Source organism: Otolemur garnettii, unplaced genomic scaffold, assembly GCF_000181295.1.
Source record: "Otolemur garnettii isolate 467f Iridium unplaced genomic scaffold, OtoGar3 scaffold00171, whole genome shotgun sequence".
Classification (NCBI taxonomy): domain Eukaryota; kingdom Metazoa; phylum Chordata; class Mammalia; order Primates; family Galagidae; genus Otolemur; species Otolemur garnettii.
The window spans coordinates 3279749-3304685 of record NW_003852566.1 but is presented as its reverse complement, the minus strand read 5'-3'; the positions used below and the strand labels follow the sequence as shown (position 1 = coordinate 3304685).

The 24937-nt window shown below is 50.9% G+C and overlaps 1 protein-coding gene across 2 annotated transcripts in view; it reads left to right on the top strand.

Moving 5' to 3' along the window:
• The window catches only part of PPP2R2C (protein phosphatase 2 regulatory subunit Bgamma), a 155263-nt gene that overhangs the window by 116930 nt on the left and 13396 nt on the right, over positions 1-24937 (top strand). For both annotated transcript variants that reach the window (XM_003800196.3, XM_023519304.1), the window contains 3 exons: positions 2591-2755; positions 15521-15690; positions 19431-19522. In XM_003800196.3, coding sequence (XP_003800244.1) covers positions 2591-2755; positions 15521-15690; positions 19431-19522 — 427 coding nt within the window. The remainder of the gene's footprint in view (positions 1-2590; positions 2756-15520; positions 15691-19430; positions 19523-24937) is intronic.

The following is a 24937-nucleotide window of genomic DNA, read 5'->3' as shown; positions in this document are numbered from 1 at the left end:
AAAACAAACTGTTGGGCTCACGTGATTCTCTTGCTTCAGCCTCCCAAGTGTCCAGGACTATAGGCACCTGCCACACTGCCCAGCTATTTTTTAGAGACAGAGTCTTGCTCTGGCTCAGGTTGATCTCTAACTTGTGAGCTCAGGCAATCCACCTGCCTCGGCCTCCCAGAGTGCTGGGATGAAAGGTGTGAGCCACTGTCCCGGCCTTCTCTTGCTGTTTCAAACAAAGGACTCTGGATACATTTGCTAATGTGAAAACAATAACTTCAAACACAGAGGCTTTGTACCCACAATACCCACGTAGCAGAAGATAGTCAGGGTCATGGCCAACTCCTCAGGGCCCCACAGGACAGGGCCCAGCAGGCAGTCTGCACACCTGTGTCAACCACAGGTTGGCCATGGTATAGACCAGTGATTTTCAAGTGAGAATCTTAGGTGTGCCCCTAAATTTTTTAAAGATGATTAATTAAATTATTTTCAAAAGAACTTCAGAGCATAGTAAGTATATTCTATTTTTTTGATCAACATAGTTAAACTGTGCTACAAGTTTATAGGTTCAAGTGTGCTGTGAGATAAAAAGGGTTGAGAAACGCTGGTGTAGTCTCACTGCAGAGCAAAAAGCCAACCATGTGCTCACTCTCGAAGTTTCATCCTGGAGCTGACTATGCCACTTGTCCATTCACTGGCAAAAGCAGCAAGCCCTCTGGCTGCCCTGCGTCCTGAGGAGCGGTGTTCAGAGAACCACCCACATGCCAGCCATTTGTTTTGTTCAGTGAGTCCTGCCCCCACCCCACCCCATGAGTTACGATCCTATGAAACACAGCAGGAATAAGGGTCCTAACAGCGACACGAGCAGGATTCCCAGGACACCTGCATCCCCAGGCACTTCTGTTTTCACCAAGCCTTCTCGGCTTTTGTCTGTGTCTCTCTGCAGAGAGAATTTAGTCCCTGTCCGCCCTGACCCTTTGGTGTAGAACATTAAACAGGTGCCACTGTGCTAATGTGCACAACATTTCATAAAGAGCTGCCCTTTCCCTCCAGATACCATTTTAGTGACATTCAGCCAGGAATTGAAAGCCGTTTCTGAGCAGGTGGAGTGTCATGGAAAGTCATCTGCGACACGTGAGCCCATGAAGGATGGGCTGAATGGGTTGCCAGGCGGGTGTGGATTATCAGGAGTCTGCCGATTTTTAAAACTTAACATTTAGTATCATTTTTCATTATTTAAATCTTTGCTTCTTTTCATACCAAAAACTGTAGTGTCCTGAGAAACCAACCAGCCACTGATGACTTTGCTCGTTTCCCCCCTTTGTATTGCTTATGTGACACTCCATTTCTGGTTAATGATGTGGTTCCAGGAAGCAAGACTTGAGTGTGAGTGCAGAGACCGCTGGTGCCTTCTGATTGTACAGAGTCTGCCATCTTTTCTGGTATTTCATAAACTCTTGTGTTAACAGGCCAGAAGGCACTGCTTGCTTATGGAGAGAGGAAGCAGCATGGGCTAGAGGAGGGAGGACAGTTTCAGCCGGTATTTCCAGATAATAAAAAATAGTAATAGCGGCAACTGACATTCATTACACTTTACAGTGAGTCAGGACATGTATGAAGTGCTTTCCCTCTGTTAATCTCTACAACGTATCTATGAAGTTAGAACTGTTAATCCATTTTGCAGATGAGAAAGCTGAGCCCTGGAGTGCTGGGGAGCTCATTCAGAATCACACAGCCAGGAGGTAGCAGTGCTGGGGATTCAAACCCCAGGCCCTACAACTCTGGGGCTCACATACACACAAAGAGTCAGGAAACAGGCTGTGCAAAGCCCCACCCAGGGCTGGGGAGACCAGAGACCAAAGACCAAGGCTGCCGTGGTGAGAGCCTTTTAGGTGGGATGACTGTTAAGTAGGATGTGAAACTGGACAGCTGGAGAGAGGTCAGGGTCTGCCAGGCCTCGCATGCACCAGGGGGCTCTGATTTGCTGCTCAGCAGCAGAGAAGGGGCAGGTTGGAACCTGGGAGTTTGTGAAGTTGAATTTATCCTTACCACCCATTACTGGGTTCCCTTGGACAAGTTGCTGACCCTTGATCCAGTGTATCTGACAGGGAAGTTTTCTTTGCAGATAGTGAAATTCTTGACTTTAAACAAAAACTGGAAATTTATTAGCTCCCATACTTAATAGTCTAAGGTAGTGGCTCCAGGCTGAGCTTGATCCCAGATTCAAAAGCCATCACTAGATCTTACCACTCTTGTCTTTCATGCTGTCTGCCCCATCCTCAGCCTCCAGGTGTCCCTTGTCACAGCTATAGCAGCCCCTTCTGCCTGCACCACCCAGCCAGCAGTGATGGTGGAGCCACATCCCAGGCTTCCCAGCATTCCAAGTCGTGGGAAGGCACAGATCAGGGCTGAGGTGGGCTGGCCCAGAAAACCTTTGCCCAAACTCTCTGGGTCGCTGTGTTTGTCTGGGGGTCCTGGGAGCTGGGAGACAGCTCTGACACGGGGGTAGATGGCTTTGCCTGGGAAAGGTGTTGGGGAGCCCCAGGGAGGCAGAGCATTGGGGCCACCCTTATGGCCCCTTCCTTGACTGCACCGCGTCTAGACATTGTGGACATCAAGCCAGCCAACATGGAAGACCTCACGGAGGTGATCACAGCATCTGAGTTCCACCCGCACCACTGCAACCTCTTTGTCTACAGCAGCAGCAAGGGCTCCCTGCGGCTCTGTGACATGCGGGCAGCTGCCCTGTGCGACAAGCACTCCAAGCGTAAGTGCCATACCCTGCCCTGGCACCCTGGGACAGGTGGCTGGGTGAGGAGACGCCCCATCCTGCACTCCTGCACTGGAGCAGCAGGGGTGGCAGGTGTGGGCCAGTGTGTCTTGGACTGCCCGGGGCAGTGGTCACCATGCTTTTTTAGCCCTGGCTGTTAGGGTAGCCTGATCTTGCCACCTGCTGACCCCTAGAGTCCCTATATAGCCAGGAACTACCCAGCTTCCAAGTGCCAGGTCACTAGGATGAGGGTTGGGGACTCTGAAGCTAAGGAGGCACCATGCTTAGGTGTCACGTCCTTCAGGAAACCCTTAGCTCCCCGTTGAGTCAGATCCCTCCTGTGTGCCACGGCCCCCAACGCATCCCTGCCTCACTGTTCCAGCCACATGCTGTGGCACTGTCTGTAGGCTGCCATGACCACTCCCAGCAGCTTGAGCTCCTTGAGGGCAGGGTCTGTAACACATCAATCACCTCCTTGCTCTAGAGCAGCAGTTCTCAACTTTTGGGTCGCGACCCCTTTTTAACAGTGAAAATACACTGCGGCATTAGGAAGGTTGAGGACCACTGCGAGTCTAGAGCCTACCTCAGGAATGTCTGGGGAGGGCTGGGGCTGAACAAGACCCAGGGAAGCATTTTAGCACAATAACACCAGCACAACAGTGCACATTAAAAACTTGGGCTGAGCCTGGCCCCCACCTAAGCACTTTACCACATTCTCTCATCTAAGCTTTTCGTGTGCTCCAAGGGGTGCTGTAGGGAAGAGGAAACTGAGGCTCCAGGGATTGGCCCAAAGTCACCTCAACTGAATAGTGGCAGGGCTGGCTGCTCGGGTGGTGGCTGCCGGTGACACACTGCCATGGTGGTCCCCAGAGGCCCCTGAAGGCACAGGGTCAGACGGGGCACAGACAGGTTGAAGTGTTCCTCAGCCAGAGGGCAGGGACGTTGCCTGGGTCCCCTTTCTGTCTATCTCCAGTGCCTACAACAGTGTCTGGAAATGAACCAGCAAGTGAGTGATCCAGCTGGCCCTTGAAGGGAATTTATTAACATCTAGAGGCCAGGAAGGGTGGCTCACAGCTGTAATCCTAGCACTTTAGGTAGGAGAGGCTAGGAGTTCAAAACCAGCCTGGCCAATAGTGAGACCCCCATCTCTACAAAAAAATCAGCCAAAGATCCCAGCTTCTTGGAAGGCTGAGGCAGGAGGATCGCTTGAGCCTAGACATCTGAAGTTGCTGTGAGCTACGCTAACGCCATGATAGTCTAGTCTAGACAACAGAGTCTCAGAAATTACAATATAGTACAATATAATATAAGTAAAATAAAGTAAATCCAAGGATCTAAGGCAATGACTGCCAAAAAATGGAAGCAGAGAAAAAAACTCTGGAAAGAAATATGCCAAGATATTGTCTCTGCTGGTGAACTGAGAGAAAATGATGGGTATTTTCTTCATGTTCTTTCTGTGTATTTTATTTTATTAATGGATTTAAACATTGAGTCAGAAAACACGTGTGCATGGGAAGGGTGGTATTTGGTGCATGCCGGGACTTGGCGCAGGATAAACTTTTGTGTGTCCCGTGGTGAACGGTATTCCTGGGTGGGCTGGAGGGTTAAGTCCGCGCCCCCGCTGGGCTCCTGCAGGGCGTCGTCCATTCCCCAGGGTTGAGAGCAGCCCTCACTGGAGCCACCGCACATGCCTGGCTCATCGTCTCCGTCCAGGCACAGATCATGGCCAGGTAATTCCACACTCCTGGGGCTGGAGGAGCCACATGTGCATCAGCCCACAACCCCACAACCTTAAGGGTGTCAGAAATGTGACTATTTTCAATGACTCTACTCAGTTTTCTTTCCATGCCCGACTTTAGGGCCTTGGTGGGCTCTACCTCTCCAAAGATTGCATTGAGCTTCCAGAAGGCTCCTGGCAGGGCCTGGATATGGAGAAAGTATATGGGGTCTTCAGGACATCAGGGGCTTTAGATTGTGCCTGAGTGACATTGGGGTCTGGTGTCTTGCTGAAAAATTCCTAAGGGCCTGTTCACTGGCTGCCTAGTGACTCACCAGGGGGTTTTGACCACCTACTGTGGTCTGGGACCCCTTCCCAGGCCAGCAATCCCAAATCTGCAGACAGGTCTAAAGCTGCCTGTGATTCACTGAAGTTTTAAGTAAGCTTTTTACATACTTGCTCATGGGTGAAATTGGCCTTTAATTTTCTTTTCCTGTATTCTCTTTGCCTGATTTTAAGATTATTCAACTCTTTTGGCTTGGCACCTGTAGCTCAGCAGTTAGGGCACCAGCCACATACACTGGGGCTAGTGGGTTCAAACTTGGCTCAGGCCTGCTAAACAACGACAACTGCAACAAAAAAATAGCTGGGCATTGTGGCATGCATCTGTAGTCCCAGCTACTTGGGAGGCTGAGGCAAGAGAATTGCTTAAGCCCAAGAGTTTGAGGTTGCTGTGAGCTGTAACACCATGGCACTCTACCAAGGGTGACACAGTGAGACTCTGTCTCAAAAAAAAAAAAACTAAATAAAGAGATTTTCAACTCTCCTAAAATCAGCTGGGCAGATTTCTTTCTTTTTCTGGAATAGTTAGTACAATACATCTGCTTCTTGAGGTGTTATAAAACTCATGTGTAAATCTATTTAGCGAGAAACTTTTTTTAACACCCAATTTAGGCTGGGTACTGTGGCTAATGCCTTAATTCCAGCACTCTGGGAGGCCGAGGTGAGCAGATCGCCTGAGCGCACAAGTTCAAGACCAGCCTGAGCTAGAGAGAGATCCTGTCTCTAAAAATAGCTGGATGTTGTGGTGGGCACCCGTGGTCCCAGCTACTTGGGAGGCTGAGGCAAGAGAATCGCTTGATCCCAAGTATTTGAGGTTGCTGTGAGCTATGATGCACAGCACTCTACCCAGGGTGATAAAGTAAGATTCTGTCTCAAAACAAAAACAAAAACAACCAGTTTAATTTCTTTTTTAAGTAATGGTTTATACCAGATTTCTGTTGGAGTTAATTTTGTGTTTTAAATTTTTCTAGGATTTTTTTATTCTCAACTTCAATATACTATATACAAACTTTCTCTTTAATGCCACTAGGAGGATTTTTTACCTGGCTTTGAATGTGCCTTTATAGCATCTGTTTTTTCTCATTTTAATTTGCCACAAATAAGTAGTGAGTGTCTGTGTGTGTGCTCCGTCCAGACCATGTCTGCCTGGGTTCTCAGAGGGAATCAAGTCACCCCAGTTAGCAGGTGGTGGTGGTTGTTTTTAATCCAAACACACATGATTGTTATTTAAAATAAGTGTCTTTAAAGAGACTTGGAGATTAGTGTCAGTTCTTTACCTCCCACTTTGTCCAGTTTACTGCTCAAAACTCAGGGAACGGCTGATAGGACACCCTGGAGACAAATGGTCATGGAGTCATTTTCCTAACAGAATAAAACCGTGGTTTTCTGTTTGCTGCATGAAGAACATCCCCATCACAGGTGAATGTCATTTCTGCCGTTGGACAGCTGAGGAAACCGAGAGTCTTTGGAGTGAGGTGGCTCCCCTGGGCCTCCCACCCCAGTGGGGGCAGAGCGGGAGGCGCACAGGCCACTCTGTTCCTGCCACAGCTTCTCACCACTCCCGGAGATACTAGAAATCCAGGTCTTTTGTCTGCTTGGCATTGTGACAGGGTAACCATGGAAACAACGATACACGAGTTCTCAAAATAGACAGTTATTTCTGCTTTTGACAGCACAGTCTGCTGAAAGGAAGGGTTGTGCCCAGAGCACAGAGATTTCTTAGAGCAGGGGATAATAACAGCAAAGACCCATCGTGGGACCCCGCTATGTGCCGAGCCAGGTAACCACAGCTCACTCCCCAGCGCTGAGTTCATAGGCCATTGTAATTCTCATCTCATTAAACCCTGAGCCACGCTGCAATGGGAATGCTGCGTTGGTAATTGTGCAGATGAGGAAACTGGGGACAGTTGACCCTGGGTCAGTGCAGGGATCAGGGGCTTTGACCCAGCCAGTCCAATACTGCTGAAAATCAAGACTAGCCATGTATGACCTTTTTCTTTTCTTTTCTCTTCTTTTTCCTCTCCTTTTCTTTTCCCTTTTCCTTTCCTTTTGTTTCCGTTCCTCTCCTTTCTTTTCCCTTTCCCTTTCCTTTCCCTTTTCATTTTGTAGAGATGAGGTCTTGCTATTCCCAGGCTAGTCTTGAACTCCTGGCCCCAAGCAGTCCTCCACCTTCTGCCTTCTAAAGTGCTAGTAATTAAAGGCATGAGTCACACGTGCAGCTTCTGGCTCTTCCAAAACTTAAGGGCATTAGCCTACTGTCAACCGGAATCCTTACCAACAACATAAACAGTCCGTTAACACATAAACAGACTGGTATCTGCATCTATAGTTCATGCATTCACAACATACCTTTTCTTAATTTTTTGATGTTTCTGGGCTTTGTGGTTAGTCTGAGAGCTTTATCAAATTGTGACAGATTTCCAAAAAATTTTCCAACATATTGATTGAAAAAATACTGCATATGAGTAGACCTTACAGCTCAAACCCGTAGTGTTCCTGAGTCAAGTCTATATCCATTTCCTTTTGCTCCTGTAACATACGGCCACACACGTGGTGGCTTAAAACAACACGAAGAATCATAGCGTGATTCTGGAGCTCAGGGGCGTAGGATCACGGCAGGGCTGGTTCCTCGGGGAGGCTGGTCCCTCACTGCTTCTGTCTGTAAGAGGCACCTGCACTCCTCAGCCTGGCTGTTTCCAAGTGCCCCACACCAGCCTCTGCTTCCCTCACCTGCCTCTTCTGCCTTTGCCCATTTTCTTTCTTTTTATAAGGACCCATCCTGTGATACATCGGGTGGTGTAATCACTTTCCTGTGGCAAGAGCTTTAGCTTAATGTCACCTCCAAAGTCCTTTTACCGTGTGAGGCAACACTGTCTCAGGGTCCAGCTATTTCTGCCATGTGGAAGCACGGAGAGGTTAAGATATTTGCCCAAGGTCACCCAGCTAGGTAGAGCCTTAGATAACCTCACACCATCAGCCTGAGTGCTTTCTCAATCTTTATAGGAACCTTGAGAACTGAAACTTAGGGGAATTGTGGGTGAACCAGGTTCATGCACAGGTGCTGTATAGTGGGCTGGAGTCCCAGGTCCCAGGGCTCAACCCTGGTAATGGGTCTGCAGCAGAAAAACCAGACTCAGCCCACACCTTGCAGCTATCTAGGGACAGAGCCAGGGCAAAGTTCCCCAACAGTGGCAATAGCCAATGCAAAGGCCGTGTGGCCAGACCCTCAGGTCCATGTGGCAGAGGCAAGCCACAGTTGAGAGGTGGGGGAAGAGGTGGGAGGTGAGGTCAGAGGCATGCATGGCTAGAGGAGGTCACACCAAGAGGCTTTCTAGGCCATGGCAAGAGCTTTGTGTTACTCTGAAACACAGGGGTGCTGAGCAGGGACGGGCCTGGCCATGTTTTAACAGGATCGTTTTGGTGCCGAAACTGAAGGGTCGAGTGAAAGTGGGGGCTCCCTGGGGGATCAGCACTCAGCGTGGGTGGGCATGTGAAGGAGGTGAAGGTGGTCGGCTCCAAGGTCAAGCCTACTGGATTTCTGGCTAAATTGGATAGAGAGTGGGAGAGAGCCTGAGGATGGCTTCAGGGAGGCAGAGCTGGGGACACAGTGGAGGAGGCGCAGGAGGGGACTGTTAAATTAGCAAAGGGGCTTAGGTGCTCCAGTGCAGCTGGCTCTTAAGGTGATCAGGAATGGCATCTCTGAAGAGTGAGAAAGGGCCTGGGAAGGGGGAAGAGGGGATGGGGAATGTCCCAGGGGGTGAGAGGAGCCTGGATGCCTTGAGGAACATGGGGCTGGCCTGGGGGTAGGGGAGGCTTTTGGGTGCCAAGATATGGAGGTGGATGGAGCATGCTGGGTCTCAAGGCCACAGCTGAGATTGGGTTTTATTTTGTCCAGTGGGATCCATCCCACAGACAGGGTGTAACAGTTGCCAACTCCATCAGCAAGCATTCATTGTGTCCACTGGTGGCCTGGCAGGAACTCCCAGCCCTGTCCCCACTCTGCACAGCCTCAGGTGCTCCTCCCGCAGCAGTGGTATCACTGAGGCAGATGAAGGACCTGGTGTCCAGGGCACCCTGTGTCCCCCTCCCCCTTCTACTCAGACCCCCAGCTCCAAGGACAGATCTCCTGGGCTCACATGCTCACTCCATCTGCCTGGAAGTCCTTGTATCATGCCAGAGTGGAGGAGGGACCAAGTGCCAGGGCAGCCAGGAGCCACTAGGCAGGAACCCCTCAGTAGGCGACTGCCTCCTGTGTCCTCCCATCCTGGGGACCTGTGGGTATCCCACTGTCTTTTTCTCTCCCAGGGTCTCCCTTGATCAGCACACTCGTTCCTGGATGTGTGGCTTAAGCCCGTGAACTTTCTACCGTCTAACCCTGATCTCCCTTCATCCCTGCCCCCTCCCTACCTGTACCCAGAGGAAAGATGGTCCACTTGGTGACAATAGCAGGCACAGAGCATGGCAGGGGCCGCAGAGAGGGACACACAGCAAGTACCATGAGCACTCAGGCACCACGTTCAGCCAGGTACAGGCTTCACTGCTGGGCCTGGGGACTGAAGTGAAATTACATCAGGTTGGGGAATAAGGGTGTCAATAAAGGACAGAGAAGAGACAGCAGCAGGCACCAGAAGGTCCCGCTGGCAGTGACCACAGCAGGATGCCTGTCTGAGGGAGCTCACAGCCCCATGGGTGACCATACCCCTCCACCAGTGTCATAGAAGAAGTCATTCAGCGGCTTGTGGGCAGCAAATGGTCAGCCCTGGATTTATTTGGAGAGCATCTGAACCATATGCACAGAGCAGGGTATGTGAGTTGAGGTTCTAAAGGATATATAGGAGTTAGCAGGAAAGATGGACTACAAATGGGAAAGGGAACTTCAGGGAGAGAAAATGACATTTAAAAAAATAACTAGAAAGGCCTACATAATTTAATTAAGTGGCTACTCCGAAGCCCCCACTGGGCCTGGTGTCTGCAGGTGTTACCTTCTCAGGTCCCATCATTTTCATTCTCCAGATGAGGGAACATAGGCTCAGAGAGGTTCAGGGCTCTCCTGAGATCACACAGCATGTTCTGCTCTGCTCTGCTCTGCTCTGCTCTGCTGTGGTGAAGCAGAAGTAGGGAAGGTGAAGGAGGTACCTAGGGCACAGAGGCACTCACTCTGAGTGCCTGGAAAGAATGCTGTACCCGGGGCCTGGCTGGCTTCACCCTGTTGGACGCCCTGGGACCCTCGCAGAGATCGAGGGGAATGTGTGTGTATGAGGCTGCAGCAGCAGACTGGTTGGGACCCATTTAGGAAAGAGCTGATTAACTCCAAGTAGGAGCTTAAAGCTTGATCCTGTGGGTGCTGGGGAACCACGAGGGCTCCAGACAGAAGCAGGATACCATCAGCACTCCGTGTGAGGCTAAGAAGAAGGTGGGCACCAGCTTTTGTGCTTTACCTTCAGTTTCCCATGACACAGTTCTCCAGAGCCACCTCACACTTCAGTTGGACTCTTAGTCCCCTCCACTAGGAGACCCCCAGGTAAGAGCAGAATGGTTATCAGGGATCCACCTTGAGCCTTGAGAGCCTTAATAATGCAAAATCATTAAAGAGAAACTGGACAGGGATTTCTGCTGACTCAGAGCCCTCCACCTTTTAAATAATTAGGGTGGAGGGAAGGAGATGGGATTGGGCCCATCACAAGTGACAGGGGCTCCAAACTCAGAGTCATGTTTCTTTAAACTCTGGGCAGTAGTAATTACCGTAAAAATGTCCTTAATGATTGTCAATTAGAAGGGAGGCCTCTGTCACTTGTTAATGGAGGTGGAGTGACCAGTATGGGGACAGGGATTAATAGAATAGTAGATTCCTTTCTCTTTTGAAAAAATTTATTGTATCAAAAATTTCATGGACATGTTTAAAAATAAAAATGAGAACTCTTAGGAATAGTTTTTTTAAGGCTTATTAATGTCTCTTTCCATTTATCTTTTGTAGTTCTGGTCCCTTTGTCCTTAAAAACCATGAGAAATGCCTGTAGACAGCCAGAACTGGGTTATAAGGGGCCGGTGACCTTTGGTGGTTCTGTTTTCAACTATGGATCACATTATCCTCTGGGCCTTCTCCTTGAAGCTGGTGGGAGAACACCGGTTGCCCTGTTCTGTAATGCCTAGTGTGGGAAGTTCTTTTGCCATCCTGGTCCCCATCACCCTGGTCCCCAGCCCCTCTACCCCGTCTAGGCACAGACAGCTGGGAACTTGGGCCGGCCCCAGGGTTTAGGGGGAGTCTGCCCTGAGCAAGCTATGGGGTGGGAAGGCCATGGAGTATTCTATGACACAGCTCCTGTTTCCTCCCTAGTGACAGAAATGCCAGCTCAGGCCAGGGAGAGGGGGCAGGTATGGGGGGGGCCACCCAGTCCCTGTTGAGATTTTATCCCTCACCTGGGGTCCCTCTTCCCTCAAGGCCTCCACCCAAATATTACACTGGGTCTCTACCCAGAATCTCACTGTTTAAAGGCAACACAGAATCTCACGTTTTTAGTTTGAGGAAGAAATTAAATATTGATTTTTTTTTTTAATTTCAGGCATTTGAGAGAAAAGAGAATTGTCTTTGAACTTTTTTGACTTAACAAAGAAAAATTACAAACATAAATACCTGCAGAAACGATACACTTTATTATTATCAGGACATGAAACATTAGTGTATATGACCAATCAGAATTCACATGTTTTAGAGGCCAAAGGTGACTTCCTAGGAGAGCCTTCTGGCTGCCACTGCAGGGGAAAGTCCCACAGAGACTCACGTGGAGCCCTGCCCCCCCCTGTTGCCCGCCCTTCTGGGCTCCCCATTGCCCAGGGGGCAGCATCCTTCCCTTGGCCCATGGTATTCTGTGTCCCCCTTCACTCTGGCTGAGTCATAGGGAACAATGGGAGAAGGAGGGAAGATGGTACCTCTGTGAACACACCATGCACCAAGCTTTCCCCACATGTGATCTCTTCTGCCCATGTCAGGGTGGTGCCTACCGTGCTGCTCCCCCTGGCCCCTTTTGTAGAGATGAGAAGGCCAAGTTCAGGGAGCTGCATGCCTTGGGAGGCCACACAGCTGGGGGCTCTGGGACTCAGACCCCTCTTCTACCAGCCTCACCCTCTCTTCTCATGGTACCTGTTTCTGGTCTGCCTTCACCTTGCCTGTGGAAAAGGAAAGCATGATACCAGGAGAGCCAGCCCAGGAGGCAGGATCAGAGTCTCCTTTGAACAAGGAGGGGTCTACAGTTGTTTTTTCTTTTGGTAATTAAACACATGCCAGGCTGAGATCATTCTAACTCCAAAGTCTGACAAGACCTCTTGGAGAGATGAGCTGCACTCCCTCGCACCTTCTGCTGGGCTCTACCCTGGCTTAGAAGAAGGTCCAGCCTGCCCTTGGGCACAGGTGCAGCAGTTCCAATACCACCTACTTATCATAGGCCATGGGGAGGCCGAATACAGATCTCCCAGCCCTTTGGACATACTCACAGAGAGGGGGTTCTCTTCCTTCTTTCCTGCTCTGATTTTTGGAGACACCAGAGGATGAAGGTTCACGCAGGAGCCTCTTACCCGGCAAGAAACTTCCCTCCTCTCCCCACTGCGGGGGTCCCGCCCCAGGGGCAGCAGCCGGTAAGACCCGTGGGTCTGGCCACAGACTGAAGAAATATAAGGTTAGAAACGACAAGAACAAAAGACACAGAATAGAACTTTCAAAGGTGGGAACTCAGGGGACCACTGCCGCTGTGGCATTATGATGGTGGCCCCCGAGTGTCTGTTCCACCCAGCTTTTATTGAAGGCTATTTGCTTATTAGCCCAGAGGTAAGCTGAGGAAGGGAACAAAGACACCAGCAGTTTCTCTGAGTGAGCACATCAGCTCCTATTGTTTCTGTAATCATTAACCTTAAGAATCTGAGCAGTCTTTTTTTTTTTTTGAGTCAGTCTCATCATGTCGCCCTCTGTAGAGCACTGTGTCATCACAGCTCACAGCAAACTCAAACTCTTGGGCTTAAGCAATTCTCTTGCCTCAGCTCTCCAAGTTGCTGGGACTATTGGCACCCGCCATAATGCCTGGCTATTTTTTTGTTATTGTTGTAGTTGTCATTGTTTAGCAGGTCAAGCCAGGTTCAAACCCACCAGCCCCAGTGCACGTGGCTGGCACCCTAACCACTGAGTTATAGGTACCAAGTCGATCTGAGCAGTCTTGAGAACTCCCTCAAGCCGAGCCTTGTGTGGGGGCAGCCTCCTGTCTGAGGTCAAACTCACGGATTCCTAGGGAGGTGTTAATGTCCGCTAGTTCACTATGGAGTTAAACACTACTGGCATCAATCTCCTCTGAAGAATCATTGGGAGAGAGGAATTTTCCTCTCATCACCATCACAGAGGGTCTTCCTGTGAGCTAAGGGATATAAACTCTCCTACCTGTATTTCAGGGCTCAAGCTATTCCCTTGATCTTTGCCCCAGGCAAATACAGATCTCCACAATGGGTATTTGCTTTGACTCTTAACTGGGCAGGAAATAGCCTAGTTAATGTATCTTGCCAGGCCTTGCCACAGCGTTTCTTTAGAGTGTTTACGGATCCAGTAGGGTTGTTAGTAAGCTGTATCCTAGTAGGCCAGAGTTCTAGGAAAAGCAGGAAACTTGCTCAGATGAGAAATTTAGCAGCCACTGGTTTACAGGTAAACTAGCTGACTTACCATTTGTTCTGACTCATTCAGCATACTTTTTAATTTTTCCCTTTTTCTGGGGGTGTTTTCTCTTGCCCAGAATGGGATCTTCAGTCCCCACTCTGCCTGCACCCCACACCCAGTAGCCTGAATGAGGGTGCTGACATCTGTTCTGTAGCCCCATCTCCTGGTGCTGGAACCTCCTTTTTGTATGGGAAGGAAGCTCCAGGCCTCCACCCACCCCTCCCTGTCCCCTGTGTCAGGTTTCACCTTCCCACCTGTGAACCCTCAGTGGCTCCCACCTGCCTGACAATGACATCCTTACCCCTTGTGTATCCAGTGAGGTCCTGCATGGGGTAGCCCCAGCATTCTCTTCCCCCAGCTCATTCCTTTCTCTGCCTACATGGCCATCAACTGTTAGCCACCGCAGCTGTCTCCACTGCTTTTCCCTGGCTTCAGATCTGTGCTCAGACATCACCTGCCACAGAGGCCCTGCCCATCTAGATGACCGGCCTATTCCACAGTCCACCTCCTCACTGGCTCCTTCCCTACTCCTTGTACCTCCTCTGCCTGGTGGTATAACTGGTGCTCAGTTTTATTTTCTATCTCTGTGAGGACAAGGCTGACTCAATGGGGGTAGCAAGCAGCTTTGTGATAGTTGCTGTGTCACCCCAGTGCCTCGACAGGGCAGGGAGGCACACAGTATGGATGGCTGACTAAGCAAGTAGATGAATGAATGCAGGGGTAATTGTCAGAACATCCCATGGGCAGGGAATGTCCCCAGCTGCTGTGCAGAAGGGAGCTAAACTAGAGTATATTTCTGGGCGCAATGGTGGCCAGGGGCAGCGTCTGCCTTGGGCAGCAGGGAGATGGGGATGTGGGTCTCCGCTGAGAGGATAGGGATGGGACAGGCCATTAAGCAGGACATGAGATCCCGTGACTGAGGGACGGCAGGGAGGAGACTCTTGGAGGCTCTGGAGAGCTGTGACTAGCTTGGCCTCCCTATTTCAGGACAGCAGGCCAGGCTGCCACCCAGCTCTGTCTATGGGGACACTGGACGGGTTATCAAATGTTTAAGTTCTTCCATATTTGGCTGGTAAATTGCTACTACCACCCCCCCATCCACTTCCTGTCAGTCCCTGGGCGTGCCCTGGTCCAGATCCTAGTCCCCAACCATCTAAGCCCAGGGCTACCACGGGATCTGCAGGGACACACAGAAGACCACACAACTTGTCCTGCTGCTTAGGGAACTCGCAGCTCAAGAAGGCTGGGTTATTGGGACAGCAGGGCTGGGAACTGTATAGGGGGCCCTTGTTGCTCACTTTGGCCCAGGCTGCCATTGCCTGTGGGGGCAGGGGCCAGATGAGCCACCTCCCATGGGGGCAGCTGGTCTGAGATAACAGATGGTCACAGGCAGTGAACAGGAAGCTCTGTGGAAGCCAAACAAAACCTACTTGTGAGCAGGGCTCAGCTGTGCCTGCTCAAGACACTAGGGACAGAGATAAACGCTGGCCCAAGGTCCCAGGACCCATAAGCACCAGGGCCACAAGCAGTGCCAAGCCTGGTGGAGGATACTGTCTAGCACATTGGAGAATATCAGGACACCTTTGCCATATGGCATCCAGCATCACCAACAGAGGGCAGCGCATCCTGACTTCACCGTTCTCTTCCAGCCCCTGACACCCTGGGCATGGAGTTCAGCCATCTGCGCTCAGTTCTCTTGGCCGCAGATGGGGATGATGGGCATTTTATTGGGGGTTAGATGAGATGATACATGGGAAGGCTCAGCACAAAACTCGACTCAGAGTAAGTGCTCTGTAAACATTGTTCCCACAGATGAGTCCTTCCAAGAGCCAGCTCTTTCCTCCTTGGAAGACAGTTTAGGCCCATTGCCTGTTAAATGTTTTGTTCTAGTTCTGATGAAGGAAGAAATGTCTGTAGAAACAGCACGAACCCAGGTGCAGGACAGGGCTGTCTGTCACTCCGACCCCACGGGCAGGAGCAGCTGGTGATGGTTGTTGCTTCTCTGTCTTTGCAGTCTTCGAAGAGCCCGAGGACCCCAGTAACCGCTCCTTCTTCTCAGAAATCATCTCCTCCGTGTCAGACGTGAAGTTCAGCCACAGTGGCCGGTATATGCTCACTCGGGACTATCTCACGGTCAAGGTCTGGGACCTGAACATGGAGGCGAGACCCATAGAGACCTACCAGGTGGGCACCTCGGTGTGAAGTGTTTATCCTCAGGGCTCCCTTCCCTGGGCTGAGGTCCCCATGGACGGGGCTTTCCCAGCCAGGGCCGGCTCTCACATGCCCATTTGTAGACACTGAGGTTCAGCCCAGCATCAAGGGAACCGTGAATGCCCATGAACTAGGCCTTCAGTCCTGGCCCACAGCGGCAGGAGGGGAGGGACATGGAAACCGAGGAGCTTCAAGCTATGAGAACAGAATAAGCATTGCCCTTCCCAGAGAGCATCCTTAAACAGTGTGTGCAGAGGGGAACCAGGGAGCACATTACATTTCTAGATCCTCAGCACAGGCTTAGGAGTCAGGCACTCAGGGTGACACGTGGGGAACCTTACTGGAAAGAATTATTATTTTTCTATTACGATTCATCCATATATTTTAAGGGGGAGAAAATGAAATTCACATGATGTTAAAATAAACGATGGACTTGGAGGAAATGTGGGATGGCTTCAAAGCTGGTTTCAGTTAAGTGTCTAGCCGGAGAGATCAGGAAGGCCTCTCAAAGGAGGTGGCGTTTATGCTGGACTCAGAAGGAGCTGTAGGATCTGCAGAAGTGGGTGGGTGTTTCCCACTAGAAAGCCCAGCTGATTTCTCACAGCATCACCAGGAATTAGGTGCTCACAGGGTGCCACATACTTAATGTCTGTCACCTCCATTCCTCGCTGCCCTGTTTGGTGGGGAGAGAGCCCAAGGCATTAAGAGGCCAGGACAGGAGGGACCTGTCTTGCAGCTGGGCGGTGACAGATTCATAGCCCAGACTCAGATCCCAGCGTGTCCCTCCCTCCCTGCCAAGGCCTAGAGATGTCCTAGGAGGCAGAGGACCTGTCTGGGAAGGGTGCTGAGTCTGACCTGGGCCAGGAGTGTGCTCCCGGGAGCCACACGTCCACAGGGCATCTGCTGGCACCAGGCCCTTCGTTAACCACCTATGTTCACTTGAGACCCCGTATCTCCCCCTCTTTCTCTACCCCTGGCCCTCTGCTCACACCACACACTCCAAGCCAGGATCTGCCCGTCCTCTGTCCTCTGGAAACGGCAGAGATGCAAGATGGGACCGGCCCACAGGAGCAACTGTTCTGCACCTCCCCCCCTACCCCGCCAGGAGACAACTCAGGGAAATGCCTGACTCTGCCTCCCTCAGGACCCTCAGCCTGGCACATCCCTGTAGTCAGTAAAGTCTCATGCACCCCTGATACGCTGTGTAGCATTTCCTGTGGGCGTTTTGTGGGGAGAGGGTGCAGATCCTTTGGAGATTCTTGTGAAGGCCCCAGCAAAGCAGGATGATCCTCTGGAGGATGAGGCCCAAAGCCAGGCGCTTGCATTTGGCCAGGTCAATCTATTAACTCTAAAGTACTAATTACACGAAAGCACCACAACTCATATTTTGGGGGTGTCCTATTATTTGGTGGAAATTGTGTCCAGCTGGATTGTGTTTGGCTGACTTGCAGTACAAATAAGGGCTATTTTCTCCCATCACGAGTCGTTTGTAGGGCAGTCCAGGCATGGGGAGCGCTTTCATACCCTCATCAGTGTCCCAGTGGTTCCTTCCATGGTCCAGTCCACCAGCATCTGGGTGCGGATTTTCCACTGTCATGCCTGGGTACCTCCTGGTGGCAAAATAGCTGCCACAACTCCAGGCACTTTGGCTACATTCCAGGAGGAAACGGGGAAATGCAAAAGACCGTGTCCATAGGGTCCGTTTCATGATCCAAAAAGGTTCCTCAGAATGCTTTTTAGAAGACTCCACACATTTCATTAGCTGGAATGAGTCCTGGAAGGCACCAAAGGGGCTGGGAAAATTAGTAGTTTTACAACTAATTAAGGAAGGTAGGGTTAAGGGGGTGGGGATGGTTGTTGAATGAGCCACACTGACCTAAGTCTTTGGCCTATTTTGCTTTATCTAAGCCTCCCCGCTGTCCTTGGAGGTGGGATCAGTATTCCCCATCCCATTTGATTTGAAGACAATTGAGTTAAATGGCCTATGGTGACGAACTAGCAAGCAGACCTTAGATATGAGTTCACATCTGTGGAGCTGACACTTCCTCACCCTGCCAGCAGAGGGCAGGAGATTCTCCATGACAGGAGAGAGAACAGCGAAGGCCTTTGGATGAGAGCATCACTAAGGCTGCTGGGACTAAGTGGGTGGACACACAAAAATGCAGGCCAGGAGGGGTGAGATGTGGAGCTTTAAATTCTGTCTGTTGCCATTTGTCCCTTCTGAGTTTAGCTGCTACACATACACAGAGCTAAACTCTGGGCCTCGCCCACAAGGCGAGGCAGGCAAGAGCCCAGTTCACTGGCAAGAGCCCAGTGCACATCAGCCTGGTGGGGCTGTGAGCTGGGGGTGGGGTAGGGTGGGAGGTAGGAAGGCTCATGGGAAGGACACTGGGGCTGGAGAGATGAGCAGGGGTTGAGCCCCTCAGAGGGGAGCCACCCTGTCTGCCATGGGTAGCAATGGCCCTCCCCCCAGTTTTGTTCCCCCCCTCCCTGCCCATGCCAGCCAGGCTTCTCCAGAGAAAGAGAAGCAACAGGCTGGAGACCAGGGAGGATGGGAGGGAGAGGAGGGAGAATCTGAGGGACTGGCTCACTGAGTGCCTGTGAAGCTCTGGCATGTCCAGATCTTCAGGGGAGGCTGGGGACCCAGTGGGGAGTTAATGGCTCCCGTCAAGGAGGGCCACATGCTGCCACATCCCCTCCTCCCAGGGCAGGTCAGTTTGTGTCTGCTCAGGCTGGTTGGATGAGGCCCACCCATGTTATGGAGAGCAACCTGTTTTACTCAGTCTATAGATTTAAATGTTAATCTCATCTAAGAAATACCTACACAGAAACATCTAAAATAGGTTTGACCAAGTATCTGGGTACCATGGCCAGCCAAGTTGGTAATGCAATTAACATTGCAGGGCCCCTCCCATTCTACCCCCGGGCTCCAGGGCCCAGAGTGGAGATCAGACTTCATGCCACGCAGGTACTACCTTTCCCCACAGCGGGCAGAGCCCGTGCTCACGGTCCCAGCAGCAGCCCCATTCTCAGCAGTAGGATTGGACTGCAATGAGGGGGATGTGGGTCCTGGGGCACGCCCATCTCCTCCTGTGGTGCCAGGTGATCTTGAGGAGGGGTCCTAGTCGGCAACTGACAAGCTATGTGACTTTGGGACAGTCCCTCAACCCCTCTGAGCCTCGGTGCCTCACATTGTGGATGGATGATGCCACCTGCCAAGATAGGATGTGTGAGAAGCCGCTCAAGGCTCTCTTTTTGGATGTCCCCTTTCTTTGATGAGGGTGGCCCTCGGGTTCGTGATTCATTACGGTGATCATCCTCACAGGGCATGACCCACACCAGCACTGTCCTGCACTTAGTCCCAGGGCAGCCCACGAGCTTTGCAGTCTTAGCACTGTAAAGAGGAGGAAACAGGCTCAGAGAGGTGAAGTCATTCTTCCATTACACAGCCAGGGAGGGGCAGAACCAGGATGTGGTCCCCAGGAGGTCCTCACTCCTGTGCTGTGGGTATCAGAGTGAACTCTGCTCCCTGGTGCCATCCTCTTTCTGGTTGCACAGCTCAGGGGTCAGCTGTGTGTTGTGACACCTTCCCAGTGACCAGGGCCATGCCAGTTACCATACAGACCCCTGCTTCTCTTCAAGACACTTCTTGTGGAAGGGGCCAGGTTAGTTGGGGGGCCCCATCCACTCACACTATCCCCTCTGCTCACCAGGTCCATGACTATCTTCGGAGCAAGCTCTGCTCTCTGTATGAGAATGACTGCATTTTTGACAAGTTTGAATGCGCCTGGAACGGGAGTGACAGGTAACCCCCAGGCCCTGGGCCCCCAGCCTTTCAGTGGGGAGAGCTTCCCCGGTGTCCCATCCACCTCATGGTGGGGACAGCTTCTGCCCACAGGGGCCTCAGCTGGCGACCTGGGCCGGATGCATCACATGGTGATAGGCCTTGATGAATCAGGCATCGGAATAGGGTGCGCCTTCTCTATAGCAGTACAAACTGTCAGTGCACTAACTCAAGGCACAGGAAGTGAAACTTTTGTCGTCTCCCGTAACTAAAGCCAATGTTCTGTGGGTGGCAGTGGGAACATATTGAGTCAGTTCAGGGTTCCTAAGGATGTGCCCTAGCCAGCTTATCGGGGTGAGGCTGTACCCCAGTACCTCAGTCTCTATGGGGAGGAAAGGGTTTGGCCCTTGGTCAGTGCCATCTGTCCCCACCTGTGTGCCCTGAGATACCCTCGCTCCTTAGACATTGGTCCACCTGCCCCCTTCCTGAAATCACTGCTGTGTCCACCTCTTTCTGGTGACAGCCTCACTCAGGCCCACTGTAGGTTGTGGGCACCTTCTAGGGCTGGCCGTGACCCACAGGCCCAGCTGCTCTCACAGCCCCGCCAGTCTGGGATGTGACCTGCAAAATCTGATGTGTGTTCTTATGCTACCTGCCCTGGACAGACACGAACAGGGAGGGCTGTGGCAGGGGCCACTTGGGATCCTCACCTCTAGGTCTCTTATTCCTGTGGCCCAGGGATTCTCCCTCTAGCCTGGAGGTGAGAAAAGCCCTCTTCCTTCCAAGTCATCTCGGCTTCCTGCTTGGGGTCCTACCAGGCATAAGATCCTGAAAGAGAAAAGCCTACTCTCCTGTAGCTCCAAAACTAAGCGTGGCCTGTCTGTGCTCCTCCTGCTGCCTCCATGAGGACTGGACACCCCTGACCCGGCTGCTGGGATCCAGAAGAGGGTCTCCAGGGGGCAAGACAGGAAGGGGTACCGACTACACTGGCTGCAAAATCAGAAAATCACCCAGGTTTTCATTAAAGGAGCCGACATGGTGTTGCCTCGCTCCCCATAGCCCAGCCCAGGGCGGTGGATAAAGGGGGTGGAGTGAGAGCCAGCAGCCCTGACCCAGATGTCACCAGGGTTGTGTGTCCACCATATAGATGGCATCGGTCACATGACAGGCTCTCTGGAACTTTTGATGGTGGCCAGCACTAGCGTGGTCAGTCACGTGAGGGCAGCTGTGCTGTGACCCTGTGGCTGTGGGCAGCATGCTGGAATATCAGAGTAGATGTGTGAGGAGGGGAGGGACAGCCCCAGGAGGGAACCACCCTGAAAGCAGGGCTGGCTCTGAGTGGCTCAAAGCCACTGTGTCCAGGGACAGAGATTCCCTAGAGCTGCCAACATCCTGGAGTTGCCCAGACCTTCAGGGTCTCCCAGCAGAGCCGTGCATGGGCCAACGCGGTAGCCAATATGTGGGGGGGGAGTCCTTTGAATGACACTTGGAAAACCAGATGGCTCCCCAGCCTGAGACTCTGTGGACCCCAGACATCCCAAGGAGACAGGATTCCCCACAGACTCCTGAGCTGCAGGTCCTGACACCTTTGGGGAATCCCAGTGAAGAGTAGCAGTGAGTTTTGGGGGGGTCATTAGAACTGCAAGAGAGGGACTTGCTGTAAAAAGGTGATTCCAACCCAGCTACTGTGTATGTTCCTGGGGCATCTCCCCTGGATTGTGACCTTCTGCCTGTCTTTCCCCCATGTTGCCACCAAGGGGCGCTCGTGGCAAGGTGATGCCTGTTCTGGGTGCGGGGGCTGCGGCCGCCCTGTCCTCTCACCCGCTACTTCTGGATTGCCCTTTACACCCCAGCCACACCGTCCTTGTGCCCCTCCCCAGCTTTGTTCCACCCTCATCCCTTGTCCCTGGCACCCCCACACTGCCTTGGAGCACACTGCACCTGCTGTCAGCCTGCTGTCACCTCCTCCAAGGAGTCTGTGCTTCCTCTCTGTCCCATCCCCGGCCTCGTGGTGATGATTTTTTCTTGCCTCTGTCCTTGTTTGTCTCCCCCATCAGTGGGGTGCCCTCACTCGGGGGACCTCGTAAGTGTCATGAGATGGTTGTGACATTTCTGGAAGGCCCTGAAGTGGGCCACCTCCTTGTACTTCATTCTGCCCCCTCCTCAGGTTGGCCCATGGACAGGGATCCCAAGATAAATAAACTCTGGTTCCTCCTTCCAGGAGCTCAGAGGCTAAGGGGAGAAGCTAAGACCCCAAGTCTTTGCAGACCAAAGCACATGTTCCAAAGCCCGCCCAGCTCCCAGGTGGCTCTCCTCATATAGATGGGAAGCGTATGGTGCACCTGTTTGTAGATGACCCTTCAGGGAGCTGCGGACACCACACCAGTGGGGTGTCTGACAGCCCTGGCCAGAGCCCTTGACTCCAGCAAGGCGAGTATGGGAGGCTGGTGTGGAGGGAGGCCATCACCTCTATGTCAGGCCCCCTCTGTTCCTGGTCCACATTCTGCTATTCTCACACAGTGTGCTTGAGTAAGTCTCTGGCCATAGTCTGCTCACCTGCTTCTAATCAACGGTGACCTCTGTTGGTTTGAAGAGGAGACCATGAGTGTGAAGTCCTTGGCAAGGTCTCTGCCCACGTTGGAAGTGGGTGCTCTGGCACCTTGGCTTTGCCCAGTTACCCATCTGACCCTCCAATACCCAGCTCAATGCTCCCTCCTCCATGAACAATCCTTGATCTGTTCTGCCTGGGTGGAAGGGATTTGTGCCAACCAAGCATCTTCCATTGCAGAAATCAGACAAGTCTGAGCTTGTTCTGAGAAGTCCTGGGCAAGGCTGCACCAAGGACTGTATTGGGCCATCTCCTTCTCTCCATCCTTTCCCTTCTCCCTGCTTCTCCTTACACACTGTCCTCATCCTCTCCCACTGACAACAATGTCCCCCTCCCTGCTGGGGGGGATGACAACCCCAGAGAGTTCCACTGTCCATTATCCTCACTGCCCCCAATGCTTCCCTCAAGTCTACATAAAACTCTCAGGGAAGAATCTGATTGGCTTTGTTTGGGTCACTTGCTCACTTCTTAAACAATCATCATGGACATGAATATCACATGCCGCAGTTGGCCAGGCCAGGGAGCAAGTAGAGCACTGGGGACAAAAGCAGCCAGCATTGTGATCCTGGCGTGCAGATGAGGAAACTGAGTCTAGGGGAGGTGGAGCAACCTGCTAGATGCAAGCCAGGGCGGGGCTGCCCTTCTCTCTGTTAAGGGAGCCTTCTGGAATTTAAGAGAATATTTATAAATTTGTGGAATGGGCCATCCTTTCCTGGCATTGGGTTGCGAGGTACTGGGACTTGGTGTTCCAAGATGAGTGAGGCCTCTCCCCTTCCCCCAGAGCACTCGCCTATCAGCGAATCTTCATCTGAGTGGCAGGAGGTTGAGTAACTAGAGGGCTGGAAACCATTTTAATTATTTTGCTCTCCTCCCACTGAATGGATCTGGAGAAGAGCACATTGTGTGAAATCACCTGCTTCAGGCTTTTTTTACGTGTGATCTATTCCTTAAAGAACAAAGGAGGGGCTGCCTTTCCCCCTTTGTTGAGTGTGAGAGGGAGAGTGGTCTCTCCAAGCCAGCCCTCTACCCTTGCTTCCAACACTCCACGCCTGGTAATTGTTCCTCCATCATCATCTGTCCACTTCCTTTTTGTGTGTGTGCTTTGATTTCTTTTATTTCTTTTTATTAAGTCATGAACATATAGATCATGTATACATTAATGCATTTATAGGGTACAATGTGCTGATTTTATATACAATTTGGAATGCTTATATCGAACTAGTTAATATATCCTTCATCTCATTTACTTAATTATTGTGTTAAGACATTTATACTCTATACTTAATAGATTAGACATGTACCCTTGCAATATGCACCATAGTTGTAGTCCCACCATTTACCCTCCCGCCATCGAACCTCCTACCTCCCCTCCCATCCCTTCCTCTTCCATCCTTCTTCCTGAGCTATAATTGTGATTTATCTTTCATATGAAAGTGTGAGTAATTGTACATTGATTTCATAATAGAACTGAATACATTGGACACTTTTTCTTCCATTCTTGAGATACTTTAGGAAGTAGGATATGTTCCAGCTCCATCCAGGTAAACATAAAAGAAGTCAAGTCTCTGTCTTTTTAAGGCTGTGTAATATTCCATGATATACATGTACCACAATTTATTAATCCATTCATGGGTCTTTGGGCACTTGAGCTTCTTCCATGACTTGGCTATTATGAATTGAGCTGCAATGAACAATCTGGTGCAAATATCCTTTTTGTAAAGTGATTTTTGGTCTTTTGGATGTACACTTAGTAGAGGAATTGCAGGATCAAACAGCAGGTCTACTTTCAGATCCCTGAGTGTTCTCCAGACTTCTTTTCAAAAGCAATGTATTAGGTTACATTCCCACTAGCAGTGCAGAAGTGTTCCCTCTTCTCTGCATCCATGCCAACATCTATAGTTTTGGGATTTTGTGATATGGACTACTCTTACTGAAGTCTGATGATATCTCAAAGTGGTTTTGGTTTGGATTTCTCTGAAGATTAAAGATGATGAGCCTTTTTTCATGTATCTGTAGGCCATGAGCCTATCTTCTTCAGAGAAGCATTTGTTCAAGTCCTTTGCCCACAGTGAAATGGGATCACTTGTTCTTTTCTTTTTTTTTTTTAGAGACAAAAGTCTCACTTTATCACCCTTGGTAGAATGCCATGGCAGCCTCACACAGCTCACAGAAACCTCCAACTCCTGGGCTTAGGCGATTGTCTTGCCTCAGCCTCCCAAGTAGCTGGGACCACAGGCACTCCACACAATGCCCGCCTATTTTTTGTTGTGGTTTGGCTGGGGGCTGGGTTTGAACCCACCACCCTCAGTATATGAGGCTGGTGCCCTACTCACTGAGCCACAGGCGCTGCCCCACTTGTTCTTTTCTTGTTAATAAGTTTGAGTTCTCTGTGGATTCTGGTTATCAAACCTTTGTCAGAAGCATAATCTGCAAATATCCTCTCCCATTCTGCAGGCTGTCTGTTTGCTTTACTTACTGTGTTCTTGACTGTGCAGAAGCTCTTTAGTTTGATCAGATCCCAGTAATGTATTTTTAGTGTTCCTTCAATTGCCCGAGGGGTCCTCCTGATAAAGTATTCTCCCAGGCCAATTTCTTCAAGTGTTTCCCCTGCATTCTCTGAAAGAACCTTTATAGTTTCATATCTTAAGTTTAAATGTTTTATCCAGTGAGAATCAATTTTTGTTAATGGTGAAAGGCGTGGGTCAAGGTTCAGTCTTCTGCAGGTCACCAGCCAGTTCACCCAGCACCATCTGTTAAATAGGGACTCTTTCCCCCAATTTATATTTTTGAATGGGGTTATCAAAGATCAAATGACGACAAAGATCAAA